The sequence below is a fragment of the Lygodium microphyllum genome, chromosome 14 (genome assembly GCF_053477565.2).
Source record: "Lygodium microphyllum isolate KBCC chromosome 14, Lygodium_microphyllum_v1.1.10, whole genome shotgun sequence".
Classification (NCBI taxonomy): domain Eukaryota; kingdom Viridiplantae; phylum Streptophyta; class Polypodiopsida; order Schizaeales; family Lygodiaceae; genus Lygodium; species Lygodium microphyllum.
Window position 1 is genome coordinate 20536985 of NC_141148.1, and position 22850 is coordinate 20559834.

Consider the following 22850-nt stretch of genomic DNA (forward strand, 5'->3'; position numbering starts at 1 on the left):
ATGTTCTTTGGAAATAGAACAAACATGGTGAGGGTTGACATGAGACATAGAAGAACCCTATTCAAGGAGTTCATTCATGTATTTGTATAGGATCACTCTAACCCCAAGGGAGTCCCACCTTACACAACGACTCACACGATACCCATAGTACAAGTGGTAAAACTAGTCAAAAGCAAGGAATCTACCTCATGAATCCTCAATTCTCTCATGTTGTAAAATAGGAATTTCACATGTTGCAAGCTATACAATTCATAGAAGGAATTGAGCATATAGAATGGGCCTTAGTCATCGTGGTTGTCATGAAAAAGAATTTAAAAATGAAGGTGTATCAATTATAAGACAGTGAATGTAACCACAAAGAAGGACAACTACTCCTTACCCTATGTGAAGCAAGTGGTAAATAGAGTAGCATGTAAATAAACATATAGCTTATTGGATGGGTTTTAAGGGTACAACTGAGGCAAGTTCTCTCAAATGATAGACACAATATTGGCTTCACCTTAAATGGGGTTTAATCATGGACATGGTGATGCCTTTTGGGTTGAACACTATGCGAGCCACTTTCCAATATCTGATGTGTGCAAAAATTTAAGGACATGCTATGGAGGCTTTTAGAATTCATTGTTGATGAGCTTAGTGTAAAATCTAGATGGAATGAAAATTCTTCACAAGCTAAGGCAAGTGTTTATAAGATGCAAAGAGTATGAAACCTCATTGAACCCCTTCAAGCTCTAGTGGCACATAATTTAAAGAATATGGTTTCCATAGATATCACAAATATCAAGGTCATCATTCATCTTCACCACCAAGGAATGCAAAGGGATTATTAATGCTTTGTACTAAATTATATGATCATCACCATGCACTTGTACGAGTAAGTTATTAATAATATCCTTGTGGATCAAGGAGTAAGTTATCAATGATATCCTTGTGGATTGAGGAGTACCAAAGGGCTTATGAAGCCTTGAATAAGGTTCCTATTACAACACTAATCTCATAAGCCCTAGATTGAACAACAGCTTTCCATGTGCATATTGATGTATCCAATACTCTATGGGGGCAGTGTTCAACCAACCTAGTGATTGGAACCTCAACTTTCTAATGAGATTTGCAAGTAGAAATCTCATCAACACTTAGATCAATTACATCAAGACAATGAGAGGAGGACTAAAAAGGGTGTATGCATGGGAAAAAAATTATCATCGCCTTCTAACAATACTATTCACATTCTTTGTTGATGATCAATCATTGTTTTGCATCATAATTATGCCTTCTGTTATGGAACGAATAGCTTGATGGCTTCTCTTGTTATTAGCATTTCACACTCAGATATTTTAAGAAAACGAAAACAATGCTACATGGTCAACTATAGGTCACTTGTTACCAATGGAGAATAGGCCATAGGCATGGATGATGATCTTTCAAACACCCAATTATTTGACATTAGCTAAGAGAAAACTCTTTGAAACAAACTGGATGTTAAATTCATTCGATGATACCATACAAATCTTTACAATTTTTTTTTTGGAAAGGTGGTCAATAACAAAGGCCTAATTAAGGTGCTCCAAACTTACCATGGTTGACCATTGTACAGGTTGGGACAATATTGTCTTCCAAGAAGATGTGTATGAGCATAGCATGCATGACACACTTCAACAAGCTCATGATGGATCAACTAATGAAATTTTAATTTGAGAAGGCAATAATAAAAATCCTTTAGTCTAAGTTGAAATGGTCTGCCTTACTCAAAGATGCTAGAAGGCTCATCAAGCATTTCAATGAATTTTTTAGGACTAAGATGCCACTGACCTGAGGATCAAATCTGGTCAACTTTTGCTATAGAAGACAACCACAATAAGCTTTTGTAGGACCATAAGTCTTGCTACCCAATGCATGCAAACAAGGTACACACATAGTGGCAATCGACTGCTTGACCAAATGGATGAAGGCTAGAGCCACAAAAGGGAAATGATGTAAGAGCAATGGCTAAATTCATTTGAAAGTAGTGTTATCTCATGATTTAGTGCCCAAATGCATTGATCCATGGTCATTTTGATGATATTTCTTGCATTTGAGCTCCTTCCTTTCAAAGTTGTTGATCAGTTGTCTAATTGAATTGATATGATCAAGCTACCACTTCTATAACAAAGCTATGGAGCACCTCCTCTTTATCTTTATCTGATACATGCAAAATCCTCTCCTCATAATCCACAGGCTAACAAACTTGCTAAATCAATAAACAAAATCCTTATCATGTGATGTTTTTTTTTTTGTTTTTGGGAAAGGGATTGGTAAACAATTTCAATGGCAACCTTAAGGGTATAAAGAATATTATATATGATAACTATATGCCAAAATCTATTTAGATTATGCCAATGGAGTTGTTGGTTTCTAGTTTGAGAGTTGCAATGCAAGAGCAATGAATACAATGATAATGAGGGGTTCACTACACTCTGTAACATGCTATAGTCTCAATGCTACAACTCTATATTCTCTTACCATTGTATGTGTATGTCATTGTGTAACTATCCATGACTAGAATCTGGTTATCTATAATAGCTAATGTATCTCAACAAGATGAGTGAATCTCAAGGAACACTTTGGTAGGCAAGTGTTCCATTATGTGGGAAATAACTCTTAGCTGTTGTAGCTTTAGTTATATTGCTTTTAGGTGGGTAGGTAGGTGTGGTCCATATTTTTATAGGTAGGTAGCCAACAAACTCGCCGAAAAGTCAAAATATAAAATGTGGAAGATTCCAATTGTGAATTACACAAAGAAACAACCATTTCCTATTTTTTTTGCTCCAAAAGTCAACGTTTTGAAAATGCTTAGACTTAACACTTGACAAAACTTGAGGAACTAACTAAAATGAGATTACTAGTAGTACGTGCGCTCATTACATAGGAGGCCCACATAAAAGCTTGGTATAACAAGCATAATTAGCAAATAAGCTTTGATGTGGGTGATTCAATCTTGATGCTCATTGGAAAGGGTCACAAGAAGAAAGTGAAGTTCTAATGACTTGGCCTATATTGAACTTGAGGACCTAACAATGTAGAAATTTTCTCCTCTAACAATGTAGAAATTGAGGACACAATAGGCAAAAGGATGGGCTATTATCATAGGAGCTACATTAAAAGATATTGCATGCCTATATTGAACCAAAAAAGAGGAATCTGTAGAAGAAGATGAAGAGGAAATCTAAGACAGAGCTATATGTATGAAAGACCTTGATGAGGTCAATGATAAGACCATAACATCTAGTTAGATGAGATTTAGGTTGATCACTAAGAGGGAGAATTTTGCAATCGTACATGTTGATAAAGGGTTAGATCAAAACATCCTATCTTACAAAGTTTTGACACAAGTTGGATAGCCAAAACTATTCTCTACTAATGCATGGATTAATGCTTATGGCATCAAGTCCTACCAATTTCTAAGAAGCTGCTAGTAATGATTGAAATTGGAAGTGTGCCTATCATGTTGCATGTCCTTCCTAACTGGGAAGGTGCACAGGTTGAAATTTTGATTTGCAAGCAATTCAAAACCAACACTATTTGCAAAGTGGATTACAAGGGTAGAAGAGTGCAATTCAATTTATCTAATGTTGTTGTGATCGCTAACTTCAGTGTGAGAGACCCATTCCAACCAAACTACACATCAGTTGATATCTTTAAGGAACCATTTTACTAGTATGAAGAGGCATGTGGCTAACCATATAACATCTCCAATCCCATGAGAAACGTGGGTGTCCATGTATTTTTGCTGAACAATAAATGCATGCTCTATAGTGTGGAGAAGATGCTCTCGATAGAAAGGCATTTGCATCCCCAAGTCACGCACTAGTGTTAGTGATTTCCTTCTAGTATCTAGTTGAACAAGGTCCTATTTGATGATCCTACCAATCTTAGAGTGGCCTAAAACTAGAGATGATTTATTAAGAGGGGATATAGAAAGGATGGTTGTTTGTCCATGCTAAAGCCATGCAACTCAAACCAAGATGACATCTAGGTCTACTAACATGAAGCATCACCCTATGACTGACAAGTTGTTGTGAGGACTCAAGAGAACTAGTCGTGCATATCTATGTTTGGGTAGCTCCCACAAGCTATATATAGATGATAATGATCTGGTAAGAGCCTCTACCACAATTAATGTATGTTAACTTAGCTATGATAATGTCATGTGGGATCAAAGACTCACATCTAATCATTCCAGATATCATGGATACTAAGGGGCTCTCCATCAATCTCCATTCATGCCATGTGCAACTCAATCACCTACAATGAACAAGGTTGTGCCTCCATACTTGTACATCATAATAACATGGATGTGACCAATGTATCAAATAGCAACAAATTAGTGCAAGGATCTCAAAACTACACATATGAGCACATCCTCTCTAGACCACCCAATGTTTTATACCCTTATCTCAATCTAGTCTCTACCACATCCCTCCCAGAAAAAGTGGGCCGTATGAATGAGACTCCAAGATATGTCACATACTCTATCCCCTCGTGCTCATAAGTAAACGCTAGTGTTGATATTTTGATCCACATGGACGTGCTATAGAACATCATAACCTTGGTTTCAAAACAAGGTTCACCAAAAGTCCATTGTCTTATTCTTATGAATGTATTGCATCCAAATGTCTATCTAGCCCATAGAGGAAGAGTTAGCTATCAACACAACATCATCAACATACGATAAGAGGGATATCCAAGTAAACCCCCCAAAACCCTCCCCCTCACCCCAACACTCACTCAAGTTCTTCTATCCCCTCGTTAGGAGATATAGTTGGATATTAGTATAGTCCAAATAGTGTCAAGGAAAGAGGACATCCTTGTTCTGCCCCAATGGTTGATTGTATAGGTGCTACTAGACCCTTAGATGCCCATACTCTCATATAATGCTAGAGTTTTTCAAGTGAGCTCCCTAAACACCCCCATGCCATACAACTTCTATATCGATCTAGCTCTCAAAACTATATCACAATGCTTGTGAAAATCCAAAAAGCAACTATAAATCCATATTCCATGTGTTCTACCCTCATGTATAATCACTTTGAGTGTAAGTATATGATCCAATAGCAACTAAACTCTCTTAAATCTAGCTTGTCCATGTGCTTTAAGGTTTTCTCTCTTTGCCCATAACCTTAACTCACACTCAAGAATGAAGGCATATAATTTTTGTAATGCAGCGGAGATATATATCAAAATGAAAGGAACTATCCACATCATACTATGGGTGGCCAATGCGCTTGATGATCAATGTTTTGGTCAAACACAAAACTAATACGATATAGCCGTGTAAACCTCTTGACCCTACATAGAGAGCTCTTTGCTAGCTAATTTTAAAGACTCGAGCTTGGTTTCACAGCTCTAAGTATGGCAAAGGAATCATTGCTAATCTTCTTGAAAATGTGGGCAACAACTGGGATCTTCCTCTCTTGTCTTATCAAAACTTTGTTTCTATTGCCCCAAATCTGCTTGATTTCCAAGCCTTGGACTACATTCCAAAGCTTTAGTGATTCCTCATATCAAGTCTGCCTTGGTCTCCAAAGAGAGCAGTCCTCATTTGGACTGAACCATTCCTTCAATCTTCTCCAAATACTTGTTGCTTCTTTACATGTCCAAAATATGTGCTTGACTGTTTCTTTTTGTGTCAGGTAGAAGACATTGCTAGTGCCCACTCTAACCCACTTTCAAACCTATCCTTGGTGGGGAGTTTCCTTGCTACCACCTTCTAGAGTAGTACATTTAACTACTTACTTGGTAGCATTTGGGAATTTCCAAATGCATTATAGCAAAAGAACCATCTCCACCTCTTTGTTTTTCTTTTGACCACTCTAGTCTCTTGGCTACTTCCTTCCATCTTTTCACAAAACTTGTGATGGATTTGTAGCCCTTGATCATCAACTTTGAGTGGGAGACCAACATCTTATCCACCCACACGAGTCGCCTCCCATTTTCCACCCAAGATGTTATCATTTTAAAATAATGCTCTAGTAATTATTGTCCATAGTTCATCCAACTCCATCCTCAACAAGAACTTGAATAAAGAGAGAGCAGATGAAATTAAGATGGGGTACAAACACTGCAGTGCTTAGAAGGTTGGGAAAAGTGTCCATCGCCCAATGTGTAAGCAGGTGGGCGGACATCCAAGTCAACTTTTCGTGTGCCCACCAATAACTAGGCATAGATTGGGCGAGCATTGGCGGTGTGTAACCAATCTCAGATAGATGCCTTTGGAGCACTGGTAATAAACAACAATTCCATTTTTTTTGTTGAATTATTACGTATCTACACCTTTAATGCGATTGTAAAGCACTTTTGAGAGCTGAGCGCTGAGTTTTAATGCGTTTAGCGTATGTAGATATCTCTTACTCACAAGCACACGAAAAACCATAGTCTCTCTTCTCCTGCTCCGCCTTCTCCTCCTCGCGGGTTCGTCGACTGCTTCCTTCTACAGCAGGTACGGAATTTCCTTTTCAGTCTGCTTTCTAGGGTTTAGGCCTGCATCAGAACAAATGTGCTCGTATTGAGGACGACAGGTGCTCCGTGGTTCCGATTTCTGAAACAATCGTGCTGCTGGACTACATTTAGCAGGCTGTTTCTTCAGAACGATATTATTTTAAAAGGTTCCTATCTCCGCTTGCCGTTTACAATAAGTACAGTAAGCGGATCTGATGCAGGCTGCCTGACATGTCAAGACTATGGGAGTTTAGTTGCCGGGAGTGCTGTGCCGCACCTGGATCGTCGTCCAGTCTGACACATTTAGCATAGCATAGAGGTCTTCATTGATCCTGCCGGAAGAACGTTACGCTGTAAATGTGGCACAGTGCAAGGATTGGGGGGACTTTAAACAAGCCAGTTGACTGGATCCAGGCATTTCTCAATGCAAGCCTGCATCTCCTAAACCAGGTGCAAGGAGCTTAGAATGGTGCTAGTGGAAACATTATCACAAGCATGCATCTTTGTTCTGGTGGGTGCCAGGACGAGGTGCATTAGCATCTGTTATTCGTCTGTGGGAGAACAGTACATAGCTAGGATGATGTGATTGAACATCAATTGTTTTTAATTAAACAAGCTGATGCTGCTTCAATCTGCTCTGAGATATAAAAAGAACATTCAAAGGGAAGCAGTTGGAGTGGTGAATACCTCTGTTTTGATTTATGAGGATGGTTCTTAACCTCTGTTTTGAGTCTTGAGGATGGTTCTTACTGGCCAGTGAAGTACTTGCTGATCACTTTGGACTTGGTTCAAGGCAGAGGAGATCATTTGTGTCGGATCAAAACACATACTGTTGACATATACGTCGAGTAGCCATGTGTTATGTGTCTATATGCAACCATATTTGCATCATATTGGCTGGGAACCTGCAATGAACACATTCTGAGCTATAATTAGGCTTGAGCAATGTCTACATAAAAGTGCAATGTTCTGGAGTTGTCTTTATGGCAGAAATAATTGGGAAGAGACTTTGGATTTTGAAATGGTGTGAGGGAAAATAAGGGGTGTGTTACCTTTATCAGTAGAATTCATTTCACAGCTTGCATTGCTTTTGCCCAAGTGCCTTAGGGGCAAGCTACATAGATCTTTGCGGCCTCATGTGCAGTCCTTCCTTGGGCAAGGCCATTAAACTTATGCTGATTGTGGATGATTTCTGGAAATATGTTAAATTGGAGGTATTTTATACTTTCTGTGAATGGAAGACTCGAGGCATTTTCTAAAGCTCAAATGAGAGGTATTTTGTACTTTGTTGAAGATTCAAGTCACCTACAACATTTGAGGTGTTCATGCTGATCTTGGCGGGGATTTTACTCCTTTGAGTTTGACATATTCTATAGGCAACATGGCATTGTGATGAGTATGTTGTGATAGGTACTCCATCTAAGAATGGTGCGGTGGAACTTGAACCTAGGAATGATTGTAATGACCCCAAGATTGATTTTCATGCTTGAGTAGAAAGGGCTTCCGTATATCCTTTTGGCTGGGCTGAGATTGTTACCATAGATGTGATATCCACAACCATTCCCCTCTACTCTCTTTTCCCTTAGATGGTGCATTATCATGTGGTTTCTCTTCATCCCCTTCATTAGGTTTCCGTATACCCTATTGGCATCTTATGCTCCTCCCCTTACTTCTAGGTTACCTCTCCTTCTTCCCACTCCCCTTGCTCCTTCTCCACCCTATCCCTTACCACCTCCTTCATTGGTGGTTCTTGTTTTGTTCTTATTCATATTGCATTTTGAGTCTTCCTTCATGTTAATATTGCTTGTCTTGTGCATTTTATGTCATGTCACTGGTTGTGCTAGTAGTTGAGTTTCGTGCTAGTAGTTGAGTTTCATGAGCCTATCTTTGGGTTCTCTTGCTTTGGAAATTGGCACGTTTGCAATTAGCTTTGTTACTTGCTTATTGTTGCAAATTTTGGTCCTAATTGAAGGTGATGGCTAGTGTGCATATGAGTTGGATGGTAGATGATAGCTTGGGTGCTGATTTGTATGTCCACATGCTAGTTGATTTTTGTTGCGAGGTGTGGTAGTGATGCATTCTCCTTGCAAAATCTTCATGTTATTGTTTACAATCATTGCTTTGGTTGAGCATTGCAATTGTTTTCTATATTATTGGTGGTGCAACATGGGATGTAGCAAGACGTTTATTAATGATGTGAGGATCGAAAATTTATTGCATGCATGAATAGCCTCACTTTATTGAGACCTTGACCACAAAGACACTTTGGAAAATTTTGGCTCAATGTAGCTAATGCTAAAATAGTTTTGACCTAACACTCTTGATGGATTGTCTTGATTGAATTTGCTAATCACTGATCGAGTCTTCCCAGTCAAACACGTAGAAGTGCGTACAAGAACTAGAGGGTATTGGTTCTAGGACTAGTAAGGTCCAACTAGAACTCCTTCTAAATGTTTGAAGGCTAAGAGTTGTGTGAAAGTAATTGGTACTAAGTGGCCATCTCCTATCCATTTGGTACTAGAGAACCATAAACTCTAGTTTCAAGTTTTAGACCTTGAAGTTAGACTCCAAACGCTTGTAAATTGCAAAACTATTGTGGCAGCATCAATTATAGCACTCTCTTGACATCTCCCCACTAAGTGAAAGGCTAAGTGGTGAAGTTTTGCTAAGCTGACTTTGCCAGGTTCTCTTTACCCCAATATGCTCAAAGTTGGTGGCTAGAGTTGATATTGAAGTTTGGAAACCGCAACTAGTTTGGAGGTTGTTGACAAAGAAAAGATTATTCAAGATAGCGTAAAATTTTTATTACTACTTGGAAGATTGGATGGCTTGGAATGGACCAGATAAGTATTCTTTGAACGACTTTAAATGCACTTGTATTTGGAAGGAAGGTGAAGTTTGCATATTGCTTTGAGTGACATATATTCATTTGCTATATAGCTTGGAAAAGTGGTTATCACTCAATATCGAAGAAGACCTCCCCACTAGTAGTGAAGAAGTAGGACCGTTGATGAAATGCAACTTCTAAAATGGGTAACTCCCCCCCAAAGCATGAACCTTGGAAAATTCGCTCCCTCTGCTAGTGAAGGCTAGTATTAAACACTAACGGTTCGACTAGAATTAGGGACCTTGTAAAGAACGTGTGTGTGGCCTTAGCTGGATCTAAATGGATGTTACTTTTGAAGACTTTTTGGGTATCCTTCGAAGATATTGTGTGAATGTGGATTGATTTATGTATTGCCTTGGAGCCTTTTGGCAAATCTTTTGTAGATGTATTTGAAAGGTGGCCTTTTTTGATGCTATTAGGTTGTCCCAAGATGGAAGCTTAACCATTTTAGCCTAAACTTTAAATATGCTGCCAATTGTTGCCTTGAGAGGAAAATAAGTAGGGCAATTTTACTTTGAAGTGAAAAATGTGGCAATTTGTGATCCTTTGATAAAGTTTTCTACAAATGTAGGTTTCCTTGTCTTGAGAAGGAATGTTGTAAAAATGGTTCCATGAGATTAACATGCGAAATTTGCATATGTGAAAGTGTTGTGCCTGGATTGGAAAGACATTGAAACACATCTTTTAAAGACTTGAAAATTTGAAAACATTGTTAAAAACTACTGTAGTTTGGACACTATCTTGTGGTGCCTCTATGGTGCCTTGCTCTTCATCTCGCATGTGAGTGTCAGGGGACAAACAAAATGTAATACAAAAATTGCTCTAATACTAACTATAAGCTATGATCTTGACAAGAGCCTTCAATCGTGCATGATGACTCACATGCACATGAGATACAAATGAATAATGGATAGGTCTATGCTAAATTGCTATACATTGATGCTAATCTCTCTCTCTCTCTCTCACACACACACACACACACACTCTCTCTCTCTCTCTCTCTCTCTCTCTCTCTCTCTCTCTCTCTCGATACATGCATATGCCATGAATAGACTCAAGTGATTGGGGCTTAGGCTTTGACAATAGCAGTGATCTAGTTGGTGGGCTCAATAATAGGGTTGCTATGCAAGTAACTATGTTTGCTAGATAAACTCCTATAAATTGCTTAAAATAGATTGGAAACTAGGAGCAACATTGTAGGTGTGCCACTGTGTGGCAATTTGACCTCAATATTCTAGTTGAGCTAGGATCATTTACATCCATGGCTAGTCATTGTTATGTGTGTTTAGGTTTTAGATATCATCTTCTTATGTTACAGATACATTATTTTGCAAAATTAGAGCATATTGTTTTACGTAGCAGGGTATAAGGTTGAAGGGTGATATGGGTGACTGACTTGCTATTTGGTAGTTAGGTTCAACGCACCCAAGAGTTTTGTAAACTAAGGGTCTTATACATAGGAAATGGTTTTGTGGAAGTTCAACAACAAGAATAAACGCGTTTTGCATAAAATAGAGTAATTAACTAGAAGTTTATTGCTCAATCTTTTCCCTTCTTAAAGACATTATTATCATTTTATGAAACATATTTTGTGAGTATGAAAACATTTATTTACCAGATTGAACATTTTGGATGTTTCAAATCTATACGAAACATGTTTCTAAGCAACTCCTAAGTGTGGGTCAAGTTACGATCAAAGGTCATGGATATGGCCATGAATCCCACGTATCAATTCAATTTAAGATGGACACTTGTTGGTCGAAATATTTACTAACCCCCTATGGTTGTGGTTGCATTGCACTAGGTAAATAGACTCAAGGTATGGGGGTACATGGATCATTGAACTTCGTCGGGTTTTCTCTATCTTTAGAGGGTTAGGGTCATAGTTGAGATGATTTTGAAAGTGGAAGGGTAGCAGGCTAGAAACCAAAATGTAGCAGTTCGGAGGCTGAATTTGGTGAATTGGGAGTGTAACCACTTGGATGTGAAGGTAGGTGATCATTGGGGACTGTAGGTAGCTAGGTAACGTTGATGCCACATGTGACATGGGCATGCATTAATGCTAGCTAGAAGGCACTCTAGAGGAGGTTGATCAGCAGGGCAGCCTACATAAACTACAAACGCAGCTATTTAGGAGTTGTAGGAGTGGTTACCAACAAGGAGTAGAAGACGACAATAGTGGTTAGGGTGCAAGGGGTTGTAGACGATGTGGTAGCAGTTGCTAGGGGTTGGATAGTTGATGGAAGAGGGCTGATGGCTGAAAAAGTTGCAAGACAAGGATCAACTAAGTGGTGAGGGAAGCCTCTATTTATAGATGTGGATCCTCCCAAAGTTTGGATGTTCGCTTATGGGATGTAGAAACTTTGGTAATCTTTGAGTTTTGGGGCCATTGTAATGAGCTAATAGCATCTAATGTGTAATGCTATCTTTTTTAGCTTAATCGGTGAAGCATCTTAGTCTCATTGATATGTAGGTGCAATTTATCGGAGTGTTATTGTTGAATGTGCTATGCTGTGTTATTCTCATTGTATATTTTATCATATTAATCACCCATGATTTGAGGGGTGGTGTTAGTAGAGTGCACATCTCATGGGTATTAGACTTTGTATTAGTGTGCATTTCTTATTTATACAAGTGTGCATTGTGGCTGGGCTGACTAGTATTTTGGTGCCAGTCTCTTGGTTGGTTGATTGGTCATCATCTTTGGTGTTTGTATAGGCAGGCTCCCTCTTGCAATTAGTGGTCCATCAAATACTCATCCTTTAGCACAACTGCATTTGGAGAGAGGGAGATTGGTGCACGCTGTTCATGACTCAATGCCCGAGCTTTTGTATTGTTCATGCCTTGGTATATGGATTCCATTTCTTGAGTGTATTCTCTTTGGGTTTTTTTGTTCTTTACAATGGTATAGTTTCTCTTTGTTGCCATTATTGCTCGCCATTCTGATTGGGGGGAGGGAGGGTAGGGGGTGGGGGCAAGTGGAAGGGAAGGAAGGAGCTATATGGCTTGTTTGAGAGGCCTCCTTCATCGGTAGCTTGACATCATTGAGCTATTGGATATGCTTCCTCAACAGGATCTCCTTTCTCCGCACACTATAGTTTATTCAGTTCCCTTGTGAATCATGTAGACCATTTGTTCTTGTAGCCATGTGGTACTTATGAATTTTGTGACTTGATAAATATGATCACCCTTCATGAAGGAAAAAAAAGAGAGGATTTCCTAAAATGATTAGCCTATTAGGCTTATCATAAGATGGTTAAGGATAAAAGATTGGTGATGGAAAAAGCAAATAGAGTTTGGTCGTCTTGGGTTAGCAAAGCTAAGTGGCATGACTAGTTGCTTTAGTTATGGAGGCCTAAGTTTCCCTACTAGGGGAAAATTTTCCGGTTGTATTGCATGCAATGAGACTCTTATTCATCTTTTTCTTTCTTGTGCAATTGCTAGATAGGCCTAGGGTTTCATTTCTTGAGTATGGACTTTAGTCATAGGTACTTATCTTTTTCTTTCTTGCCTAGTTAGCTGGACATGCCTAGGGTTTCATTTCATACAATAATCTATTCTTGGGTTTTGGACAAGATGCTGTCCATGGCCATCTTACAATTGGAGCATTCTTGTCTTTTTCCTTTTGTGCATTGTATTGGTCTTTGGCACATATGGTGGACATGCAATGATCTTAGAGAGGTGGCTGCTGTGTGGATGGACATCATCTGCAGTACCCTAATTGTGCTTGCTTCTTGATTTGGGATCCCATTCTTCTCTTAGTATAGCCTTGTGTTTTTTGCTCGCTTGTGGCTCCACTTGTTGTTTACTACCCATATTTGAGTCCACTTCGTTGGCCTAAAGGGCCTTTGTAAAGGCGAGGATCACCCTATACTTGGAGATCCCGGTGATAGTTGGGCCCTAGTGATTGTTCCTCTCGAGCTTGTGTCTCTTGAGGACTCTTCTTCGGATGAGGAGCCTACTTCCCAGCCACCACCGGATTCACCGATTGGTCCTCTGTGTTGGTGGACCTTCTAGAAACTTCAGCAGATGGAGAGTGTCGAGTCAAGATTCAGACTCCTCCTCATTGGGCCTGTGACACCGCTCCGAGATTCAGCGATTGAGGGAGTCATTGAGGAGTGGCAACCGCAGGATGTACCGTGGAGGTCACGGCAGCACTAGGCACATACTATGGAGCTTGTTTGCTCTAACTATTGTTTGATGTCCCGTGTTATGCAGGATAGAGAGCCTACATCAGTGAAGGAGGCTTTACAGTCTGATCATTGGCGGAAAGCAATGGAAGCCGAGTTGGAGGCTATTGAGTGGAATGACACTTGGTACCTTGTGCCTCATCCCTCTCATAAGAAGGTGATTGGTGTCAAATGTGTCTTCAAGACCAAGTACCATAATGATGGCTCTTTGGATAAGCACAAGCCTTGCCTTGTTGCTAAAGGTTTTGCACAACGCCCAGGTGTTGATTTCCATGATACTTTTTTCCCCTATTGCTTGCATGGTGACTATTCGTGTTGTTCTTGCCTTGGCTGGTCATAGGAGATGGCATGTCTTTTAGTTGGATGTGAAGTTGACCTTCTTGAATGGTGATTTGAAGGAGGAGATCTATGTAGAGCAGCCTCTTGGCTTTGGTTCCTCAGATGGGAAGGTCTACAGGTTGAAGAAGGCCTTGTATGGCGTGAAGCAAGCTTCGCATGCTTGGAACAAGAAGTTTGATTCGTTTCTCCAGGCCAAGTTGGGATATCGGCGGTCTAGGGCCGATTTGTAGCTTTATGTGTACACTTTTGAGGGTGGTCATGTGTTGTTTGTTTTGTATGTTGATGGCTTGATTATTACAGGTGATCGTGCCCATAAGGTCGAAGAGACGGAGGTAGCCCTACATCAGAAGTTTGAGATGACGGATTTAGGACTTCTCCATTTCTTTTTGGGCCAGGAGATTTATCAGACTCAAAGGGGGATTTTCATCTCTTACCAGAGATATGTACAGGAGCTCTTGGTGACTTTTGAGATGGAGGATGGTTGGTCCATTTCTACTCCTATGGATCCGAACTAGAAGGCCACTTCACACGCAGATTCTCCTTTGGTGGATGCTACCCGCTCTGTTAGCTGATTGGATCATTGATTTGGCTCCTCAACACATGGGTTGATCTATGTTTTGTTGTAGGTTTGTTGGCTGGGTTCATGAGTGCACCTTAGCAGGTGCATTGGCAGGTTGCACAGAGGATACTTCGGTTTTTGCGGGGGACGTCCGACCTCGGGATTTCCTATCTAGTAGGTACAGGTGCTTCTGATCTTGTTCTTGCAAGTTGGAGTGATTTGGATTGGGCTAGCGACGTGGACCAAAGGCGGTCTACTACAGGTTATTGTTTTACGTTGGGTGATGGTGCTCTCTCTTGGAGTAGCAAGAAGCAGCCCATGGTAGCCCTATCTTCGACTGAGGTAGAGTATCAGGCCGTGTCTTCTACCATATGTGAGACTGTGTGGCTTTGGCGTTTGTCGGAGAAGCTTGGCTGCCCCCAGACTCGTCCTACTATTTTGCGATGCGACAATGAGAGTTGCATTGCCTTGGCATGAAGTCCCTTATTACATGCTTGGACGAAGCACATAGAGATCCATTATCACTTCATCAAGGAGAAGCTTTTGGATGAGACCATCGATGTGGAATACTGTAAGATCGAAGACAATCTTGCAGATTTGTTTACGAAGGCACTTTCCTAGGCTTTACTCCATCGACATTTCAGATCATTTGCTGCCTTGTCCAAGATTTGAGAGGGGGTGTTAGAGTCATTCCTTGGATTGGCAGGCAGTGCCACGCAGGGTAGGCTGCCATGTGGCAGCAGTCGGATTGCAGCAGCAGTTGGACTGTATCAGTCGCCTTCGGCTGCATTTAATGCAGCCGACATGATCATTTATGGGCATTATTTTCAGCCTATAAATAGGCAAGTCTTGGCATATTGTGTCTCACAGATTTCAGCTTGCAGACTATGGAGATTGCTCTTGGGGCTGGCGGAGATCGAGATCCTCGAGGTGGAGACATATGCATATATTTTCTCTGCACTTGTGTATAATTCTGCATCCTTATACAACATTCTTCACTGTAGACTTTCTGCGTTTCATTCTCTCTCTCTCTATTCACTCTTAGTCATGGTTATTGATGGTGGAGGCCAAGAGATGGGTCACGGGTAAGGCTAATAAAGTATGACATATCGAGGATAGCAAAAAGAAGTGGCAGGATAGATTCATCCAGCTCTAGAAATCTAAGTTTTCATATCAGGGAAAAGTGTTTATGTGGAGGCTGCTTATTGGGGCTCTTCCTACCGGGAATGTGCTGCGTGCTCGCAAGATCTCTGCTAGTCGATGTGTATTCTGCACTACATGTTATGAGATACTGCATCTCTTTGTCTCTTGCCCTGTTGTGAGACAGATTTGGAGTTTTGTTTCCCGTGTGTGGTTCTTGTTGACTCAGCACTGGATATCAGCTCATTCGTGGATTATGGGAAAGATGACCTCTATGACCTCTTTGCGTTCAGATTATTCCTGCCTTTTCCATTTCCTTAGATGGACAGCCTTGTGGCGTATTTGGCGTACTCGGAATGCCTTCATTTTTGATTCAATATCAGGCATTTGTGGTCATGTGGCCCGTATTCGTGGTCTAGTGTTGTGGCAAATCTCCTCTATGGTGTTTGCTGATCAGGTTCTTCCTGATATTACTGCTCCCTGACTGGATATTGTTCTCTCCAAACCAGCTGTTCTTTCTGTGTGACATTTCTGTGTTAAGAGACTGTGTAGACTTTCCTTTATTTCTGTTATTTTCAGTGCTGACCTGATGGTCTGATGTAAATATTTACTACTTAATTCAATTATCTTCACAAAAAAAAAGAGAGAGAACATGTGATATTGTGCATGCAGGCCACTGTAGTGTTTCTGTTCTTCCCCAACTGTAAGAAATAAGGTTAATAGCTTTCACTTTCATTTCTCTATATAGTGTTTCTCATGCAGTTGTGAGTTCTGATGTACTTTATTGACTAGGTGGAACAGACAAAGATTCATGGCCATGGTTGATGAGCCATTGTATCCTATTGCAATCCTTATTGATGAGCTGAAGAATGATGAGATTCAGTTGCGTCTGAACTCTATCCGACGGCTTTCAACAATTGCCCGTGCTTTAGGAGAGGAACGGACGCGAAAAGAACTCATTCCTTTTCTTAGTGAGAACAATGATGATGATGATGAAGTTCTACTTGCAATGGCAGAAGAACTAGGGGCATTTATTCCTTATGTTGGGGGAATAGAACATGCACATGTGCTCCTTCCTCCTCTTGAAACCCTCTGCACAGTTGAAGAAACAGTTGTACGGGACAAGGCTGTGGATTCTTTATGTCGGATTGGCTCTCAAATGAAAGAGGCTGATCTGGTCGATTGGTTCATACCACTTGTGAAGGTAATCTGATTGCCAAGTATCTTACCAGCTGTGTTGTGTGTGGTTGTAGCAATTGCCCCATTTTGCTTGTCTACTAGAAGGAGCTCTACTTGAATGTCTTCTAATGCTATCATATGCTAAATTGTTGGGTTTTATATAAAATTGAAAGCTATACTGTGAGAATGAATAGGGTTTGTACATTTTGGATACTGTCCATTTCTATGATTGTAGCATTTATGTGGCTAGGTACTGTAGTTTAATTAATATTGGGTTGCTCTTTTGTTGCCCAAGATGTGTTTACCTTCTCACACGTTCTGAGTTAGAAGATTGCTCTAGATTTCCAAAGGCTTGTGGAGGGAGAGCATTGGCATAGTAGAATGTTCTGGTTGGTTGAAAAGAAATCTCATCAGAAAATTGATAGTACAAAATTCTGGTTGGGTAAAAAGAAATGTCATCAGAAAACTGATGGCAAATGTTTGTAAGAGTGAGGAAGATTCTGTGAAACGTTCCATTTTAAAGTTCTATTTTACAACTCTTCTTATGACTCTGAGCATGAGCCTGAATTTGAAGTGTTTCAAATCATGAGATGGTTTATGCATTGCAGAGGTTGGGAGCAGGTGAATGGTTCACTGCTCGTGTATCTGCTTGTGGCCTTTTTCACATTGCCTATCCAAGTGCATCAGAATTGCTACGTGCAGAGTTGCGGTCAGTTTACAATCAACTCTGTCATGATGATATGCCAATGGTTAGGCGGTCAGCTGCTTCGCATCTTGGCAAATTTGCTGAAACCGTAGAGCCTATCTATCTCAAAACTGAGATCATGTCGTTTTTCCGTGATCTAACTCAAGATTGTATGATGTCTACCTACCACCATAGCAATTCATAATTGACCTTTTTGATGCTGCTATGACTGCACTTTATCAATAAGTTGTTCTTTTACTTAAAAGGTTGTCTCGTATGATTGCAGTTCAGGATTCAGTCAGAATTCTTGCAGTGGAGGGTTGTGCGGCATTGGGCAAGCTGTTGGAACCTGCAGACTGTGTTGCTAACATTTTGCCTGTCATAATAAATTTTTCACAGGTGACATTCGACTCTCGCAGAGAATGCTGAGTGGCAGTCGTTTTTCTTAAATTTCCTCTTTTTTTGCAATGAAGAAGGGTGTCTTTTATATTTATTCCGCAAGGGCTAGCATATGAATCAAATCTATGGTTCATGCTGCTGGAAGCTTCAAGCATGTTCAACTGTCATTGTTGTGGTATTGAGCGAGCAGAGAGTTGATGTTATAAATTTGAGATCTGTCTAAGCAAAGTGTAAGGAGTTTAGCTTTCTTTATTAGCATACATTTGTTAGCTTTTATTCTAGAAATTATGAAGTAAAGGCCTGTGCAACACAAGTTCGCGCATGTCATGTTTAATTCTCATGAATTTCATAAGATCAACTTTCACTCTGTTCAACCATTTTATGCTTCTATTGCCTCTTGGATGTGGTAGCCAACTTCATTGCCCACTCCAAAGAATCTGGTTGTTATGCCTCCACGTCAGCCCACGTCAGCCAAGATTATGATATGCAAGCTGTCCACAAACTTAGAAACAACCTTCTCTCTAGGGAGGGAGGTGAGGAGGGATTTGATGAAGTGCACGAAGTACATACCATATTTTTCTCTTGCTTTTGCCAAAGGATTCCAATTTCCCACCCTTTCCTTTGTTGCAACTTATAGGCGGGAGCTGTTGCTTGAATCCTTCACACATGCTAGTGGTATAACCTCCTTAGCCTTGCTAGCTAGCCTCTTGCTGCAGGATGCCTTTGAGCTAGACTTGACACCGAGGACTTTACCGGGGGAATTGGGACGACCAAGTTCTTGAGACAATCCAACTTGCCGTGCACATGCCTCCCCATGTTGGTGATCTCTCCTCTTAGCTGAGAGATTGTTAATTGACTAGAATTCAATTGGTTTGGCAAAAGAGGAAGCTCTTAGCAAAGTGATACCACCTCCAAGCGTTTCTCCTTTGTTGCTGCATTTACTGCCGAATTCGGTTTCGCAAAAGAGTAAGCTCTTAGCAAAGTGATACCACCTCCAAGTGTTTCTCCTTTGTTGCTGCATTTACTGCCGAATTCGGTTTCGCAAAAGAGTAAGCTCTTAGCAAAGTGATACCACCTCCAAGCGTTTCTCCTTTGTTGCTGCATTTACTGCCTCAACATGCATTGCAAGCTCTTTGTACAAAGCCTCCATGGTAATAGACCCCTTGTACCGCTACTATAGAGAAGCAGCAAAAGATTGTGTATCCTTCAATTCCAAATTCTCCTCTCTTGGTTGATGAGAGTTGGTTCTAATACCAACTATAAGAGAATAGATGCTAATTGCACAACTAGAGAGGAAAAAAGAACTCAAAAGGCCACTTTATGACAGTGTAATATGGAAATGTATGAGACATTGCCTTGACAACCTAAGCCTTGTGCTATTGGCCACACTACCACTCCATACTCGGAGAGCATGTCCCTATCCAACTGAAGACAATCACGATCAATCTAAGCTTTGTGTGTGCTCTTCAAACCACTCACTCCTGCTTGTGCAAGCTTGCATTAGTGATCTAAGTGTAGATGACGATGCTCGCTTTGGTCACCAATGTCAATTGCCTTTCATGAATACAAATAGTCGAGACTTGACTTACTCGAATGCTTTCTCCATGCCATTAGACCATTAATAAGATTGACTAGCACATGATTTGATTGCTCAACAAAAAGCAATCTGCTTGCTCTTCTCACGACCAGCAAAGCTGTTAGTTGGGTGAGATCAATCCTTCTCAAAATCAGCTAGTCCTATCATGGGTGCACTAGAATAGCTATGGAGCTCGCGTCTCTTCCAAGGTATAAAGGTGGTTGAATGCTCTTCAGAGAGTTGCCTTAAAGAGTGCAAAAATAGGAGTTGCTTTTCGATGTTCTTGGACATTTTGGTTGGTAATCTTGTCATGGCTGATATTTATGGTGGCAGCAATGATGTATTCAAGAACTAGGACACTCCTAGAGAGAAGGAAAAATAGTGAGAAGTTATAGATACCACTACCATGGGCTAGAGCCTTGTGGTAATATTTTAGAGATGGTTTGCACATTCGTGGATTTGGATGGATGGTGTAGGATAATTGCAGTTCTAATGGGTGATGTAGCCAAGAATTTCAGAAATAGAAGGTTTCAGATGTAGAAAATGGTTTCTTACAAGTTAAGAAATGGCAAGAAACACATTTCGTATAAAAAAAAAGGTAGATGTTTATATGCTATACAACTTGAGTGCAGTAATAAACTATGATCAATAGTAGGAAAGTTCTACCATATGCTATATAAAAGAAAATCTAAGGCTCTTTCTAATTGATGAGCATTTCATGGACATTTTTAATGACCCTAGATGGTTGTCTTAACGGTCAAAAATGTATTCAGCCTACTTTGTAAATCATTTCAAGAGTACTTGGATAAAGCCACTCTTGATTCTCAGTTAGTTAGTGAATCATTAGCAAGAACAAAGAGTTGGACAATGAGTTTGTGGATTGAGGTACTATGAGTAGGAGTGTTTGTGGTTGATGGAAACTGATCAAGAGTCTATTCTAGATAGAGCAATGAGGTGTATAGTGGATTCGGAGCAAGTGAGAGTATCGGATTGCACTCAAGGCTGGAGTGCAACATGTTTGTTTGTGATTTCTTTTATTCTCTTCTAAGTTGTGCATTTATGAGATGAATGTCTTACAAGTGGATGTGTCAGAGTGTGCATTTTATGGACGGCATTGAGAAGTTAGTTTGTAGTGCCACATAATATTGACTTCTTGTCAAAATGAGAAAAAGGAGGTGGCTTTAGATGCAAGGAAGTATTCCTTTAGGAGCTCTAGGGCCACTTTGCTCAAATTTAGACCGAAGCTTAGAGAATATAATTTTTCCCACACGAGTCCACCACAAACTAGTAGGACTTTTTGGGCTTGGGAGGTTATCGAGACAATTGTAGGATAGAGAAAATAAGTGATGTCTTAATGGATATTCCAAGTCGCCATAGAGTTTCCAATCTTTAACAACCTAGTTACATAGGAAGGTCTCAATAGCTAGATATTCATTGTTAAGCAAGAGGGACGAGATCATAAAGTAGTGCAGTTTAGAGATACCTTACTTCTCTAACTCAAAGGGAAAGTCCTCTTTCTATTTTGTGGGATTTTTGTGACTCTATGATGGTTGATATCCTAAATTGTAAATTGAGGTTGTTTGGCCATTGGACATGGCTGGCCTAGAACCAAGGACCAAGAGCAAGGCCACATTTGTGTTGCATGAGTGGATGCATGATTGGAGCTTAGAGGTAAGTGGGCCAAAGCCATGAAAGACTTATTGGCGTGGTTTGTGAAGCTTGAAAGTGACAAGGACATAGGATGTGTGGAAATGCATGATATGCATATGGAATTGGCCTATTGGTAATGATCTTTAACTTGTGAGCACTTAATCTCAAAAATGAAAGTCAGCAAAAAAAAAAAGAAATAGAACATTGGAGCTATAGAATGCTCCTACACTTGGTCGGAAAGAAAGATTAGCTCCAAAGCAAGGTGTTCCTTGTATTTCTTTATCATTTACTGAATTGCAAGTACAATTGGTTGGAGAACTCTGGTATTTGGATTTCTTAAGTTAGCCTTCAATGGGCCTATTTAGTTCAATTGCTTAACTGGTTTGCAACACTCAGAAACCTGTCTCCCACAACTCTCACCAACTAAGACCCAAGAACACCAGATTTGAGAATATTTTCTATGAATCCACAAAGGCACAAGAAGTACAATCTGTTGAATAGAAGTTCTTGCTAGATTCTTCCTCTACATTGCTAGGAAGGCTTGAACTAGACAAGATCTTCACTTATTGTGCACCCATTAGTGTTCATGCAAAAGGTCACAATCTACGAATCTCTCACGGATGCTAGGAAACATGTAAGAAAGAATGCAAAACTCATTAGAAGACCTTAGAATAGTCTTTTGGCCATATGATCAGCCCTAAAATAGCATCATTAAGCATGGGACAAAATCACTTGCATCAGAACAGCCATCACTTGCCCAAAAGCTACTATCACTAACTTGAAAATAAGCATTGTCAACATGGAGAACAACATTGCAACATTTCACTTTTTTTCCAGCTCAATAATTTTACAATAACATTTAAATGTTTAGTGATTAAGTTACTAAGGTTAAGTGGCTTGTTGAAACTTTCACCCATTTCCAAATTTAATAAACTAAACAAAACTTCCATTAAGGTTCAATTAAATCAAATTAATTACATGTATGTACAAATGTCCTCATTAATTAATCTCTTTTTTATTGAGAGCCTTAATCACTTATGGACTTGCCCATGTCTAGCACAACGCACGGAATGTCTTGGACTTGCCAAAAGAGCTAGAGATAAATCATGTTCTTGTGATATATTCCTTGTGAAGATATGCTAGGTTTTGCATAGAGAAAACATAGAATGTACAAACACGACTAAAACACAATAACTTAGATAGTGATGCAATAGCAAATCCTAAACACAAAAAGCAAAAGACAAGAGGCAAAATGCAAAAACGCTAACTCAAGCTTAGAAGAAAGAGAACTTTGAAGTGAATGAATAAATGTTGTAAATGAATGAGAGAAAGTATAGAATGCTCAAGGGAAAAGTTGTCCAACAACTGATGGCTCTCGTGGGAGTGGGCTGAGGGAGGTGTCTGTGTGTGTCATCCACCAGAGACAAATCCCCAGTGCTGTAACCATTAGTTGGAGCATAAGCTGATGAAGAAAAGAGCTGAAAACACAAAAACGACATGCTGTAGATGCAAATGCAAATCAGGCTGATGCTGAAAATGAAAGGGCAGCAGGCCGGAAACTAGAACCCAACATTCTCTAGGGTTGAAACTAGTAAACACAACAATGTAACCACCTAAAGATGATGGCAGCTGATCATTGGCAGTAGTGAGTAGCTGGGCAATAGCTATAGATCATGATGCATGTAGCAACAATCATTGGGGGCTAGACAACTAGTGGAAGAGGGTTGATGCCCGAAACATGCAAGACAAGGGTGGATTGAATGGTGGGTAGA

General features: G+C 40.1%; 1 protein-coding gene across 3 annotated transcripts in view; it reads left to right on the forward strand.

Moving 5' to 3' along the window:
- Window positions 1-6320: 6320 nt before the first annotated feature.
- The window catches only part of LOC148025399 (uncharacterized), a 40486-nt gene continuing 23956 nt past the window's right edge, over window positions 6321-22850 (forward strand). For 2 of the 3 annotated variants that reach the window (XR_015693081.1, XM_087692504.1), the window contains exons 1-4: window positions 6321-6475; window positions 16391-16793; window positions 17377-17623; window positions 17740-17852. Coding sequence is in view for 2 of the 3 variants with exons in the window: in XM_087692504.1 (XP_087548630.1) it covers window positions 16401-16793; window positions 17377-17623; window positions 17740-17852 (753 nt within the window). In the remaining variant the exon portion in view is untranslated. Of the gene's footprint in view, window positions 6476-16381; window positions 16794-17376; window positions 17624-17739; window positions 17853-22850 lie in introns of all 3 variants that reach the window. The other variant, XM_087692505.1, reaches the window with a different exon arrangement.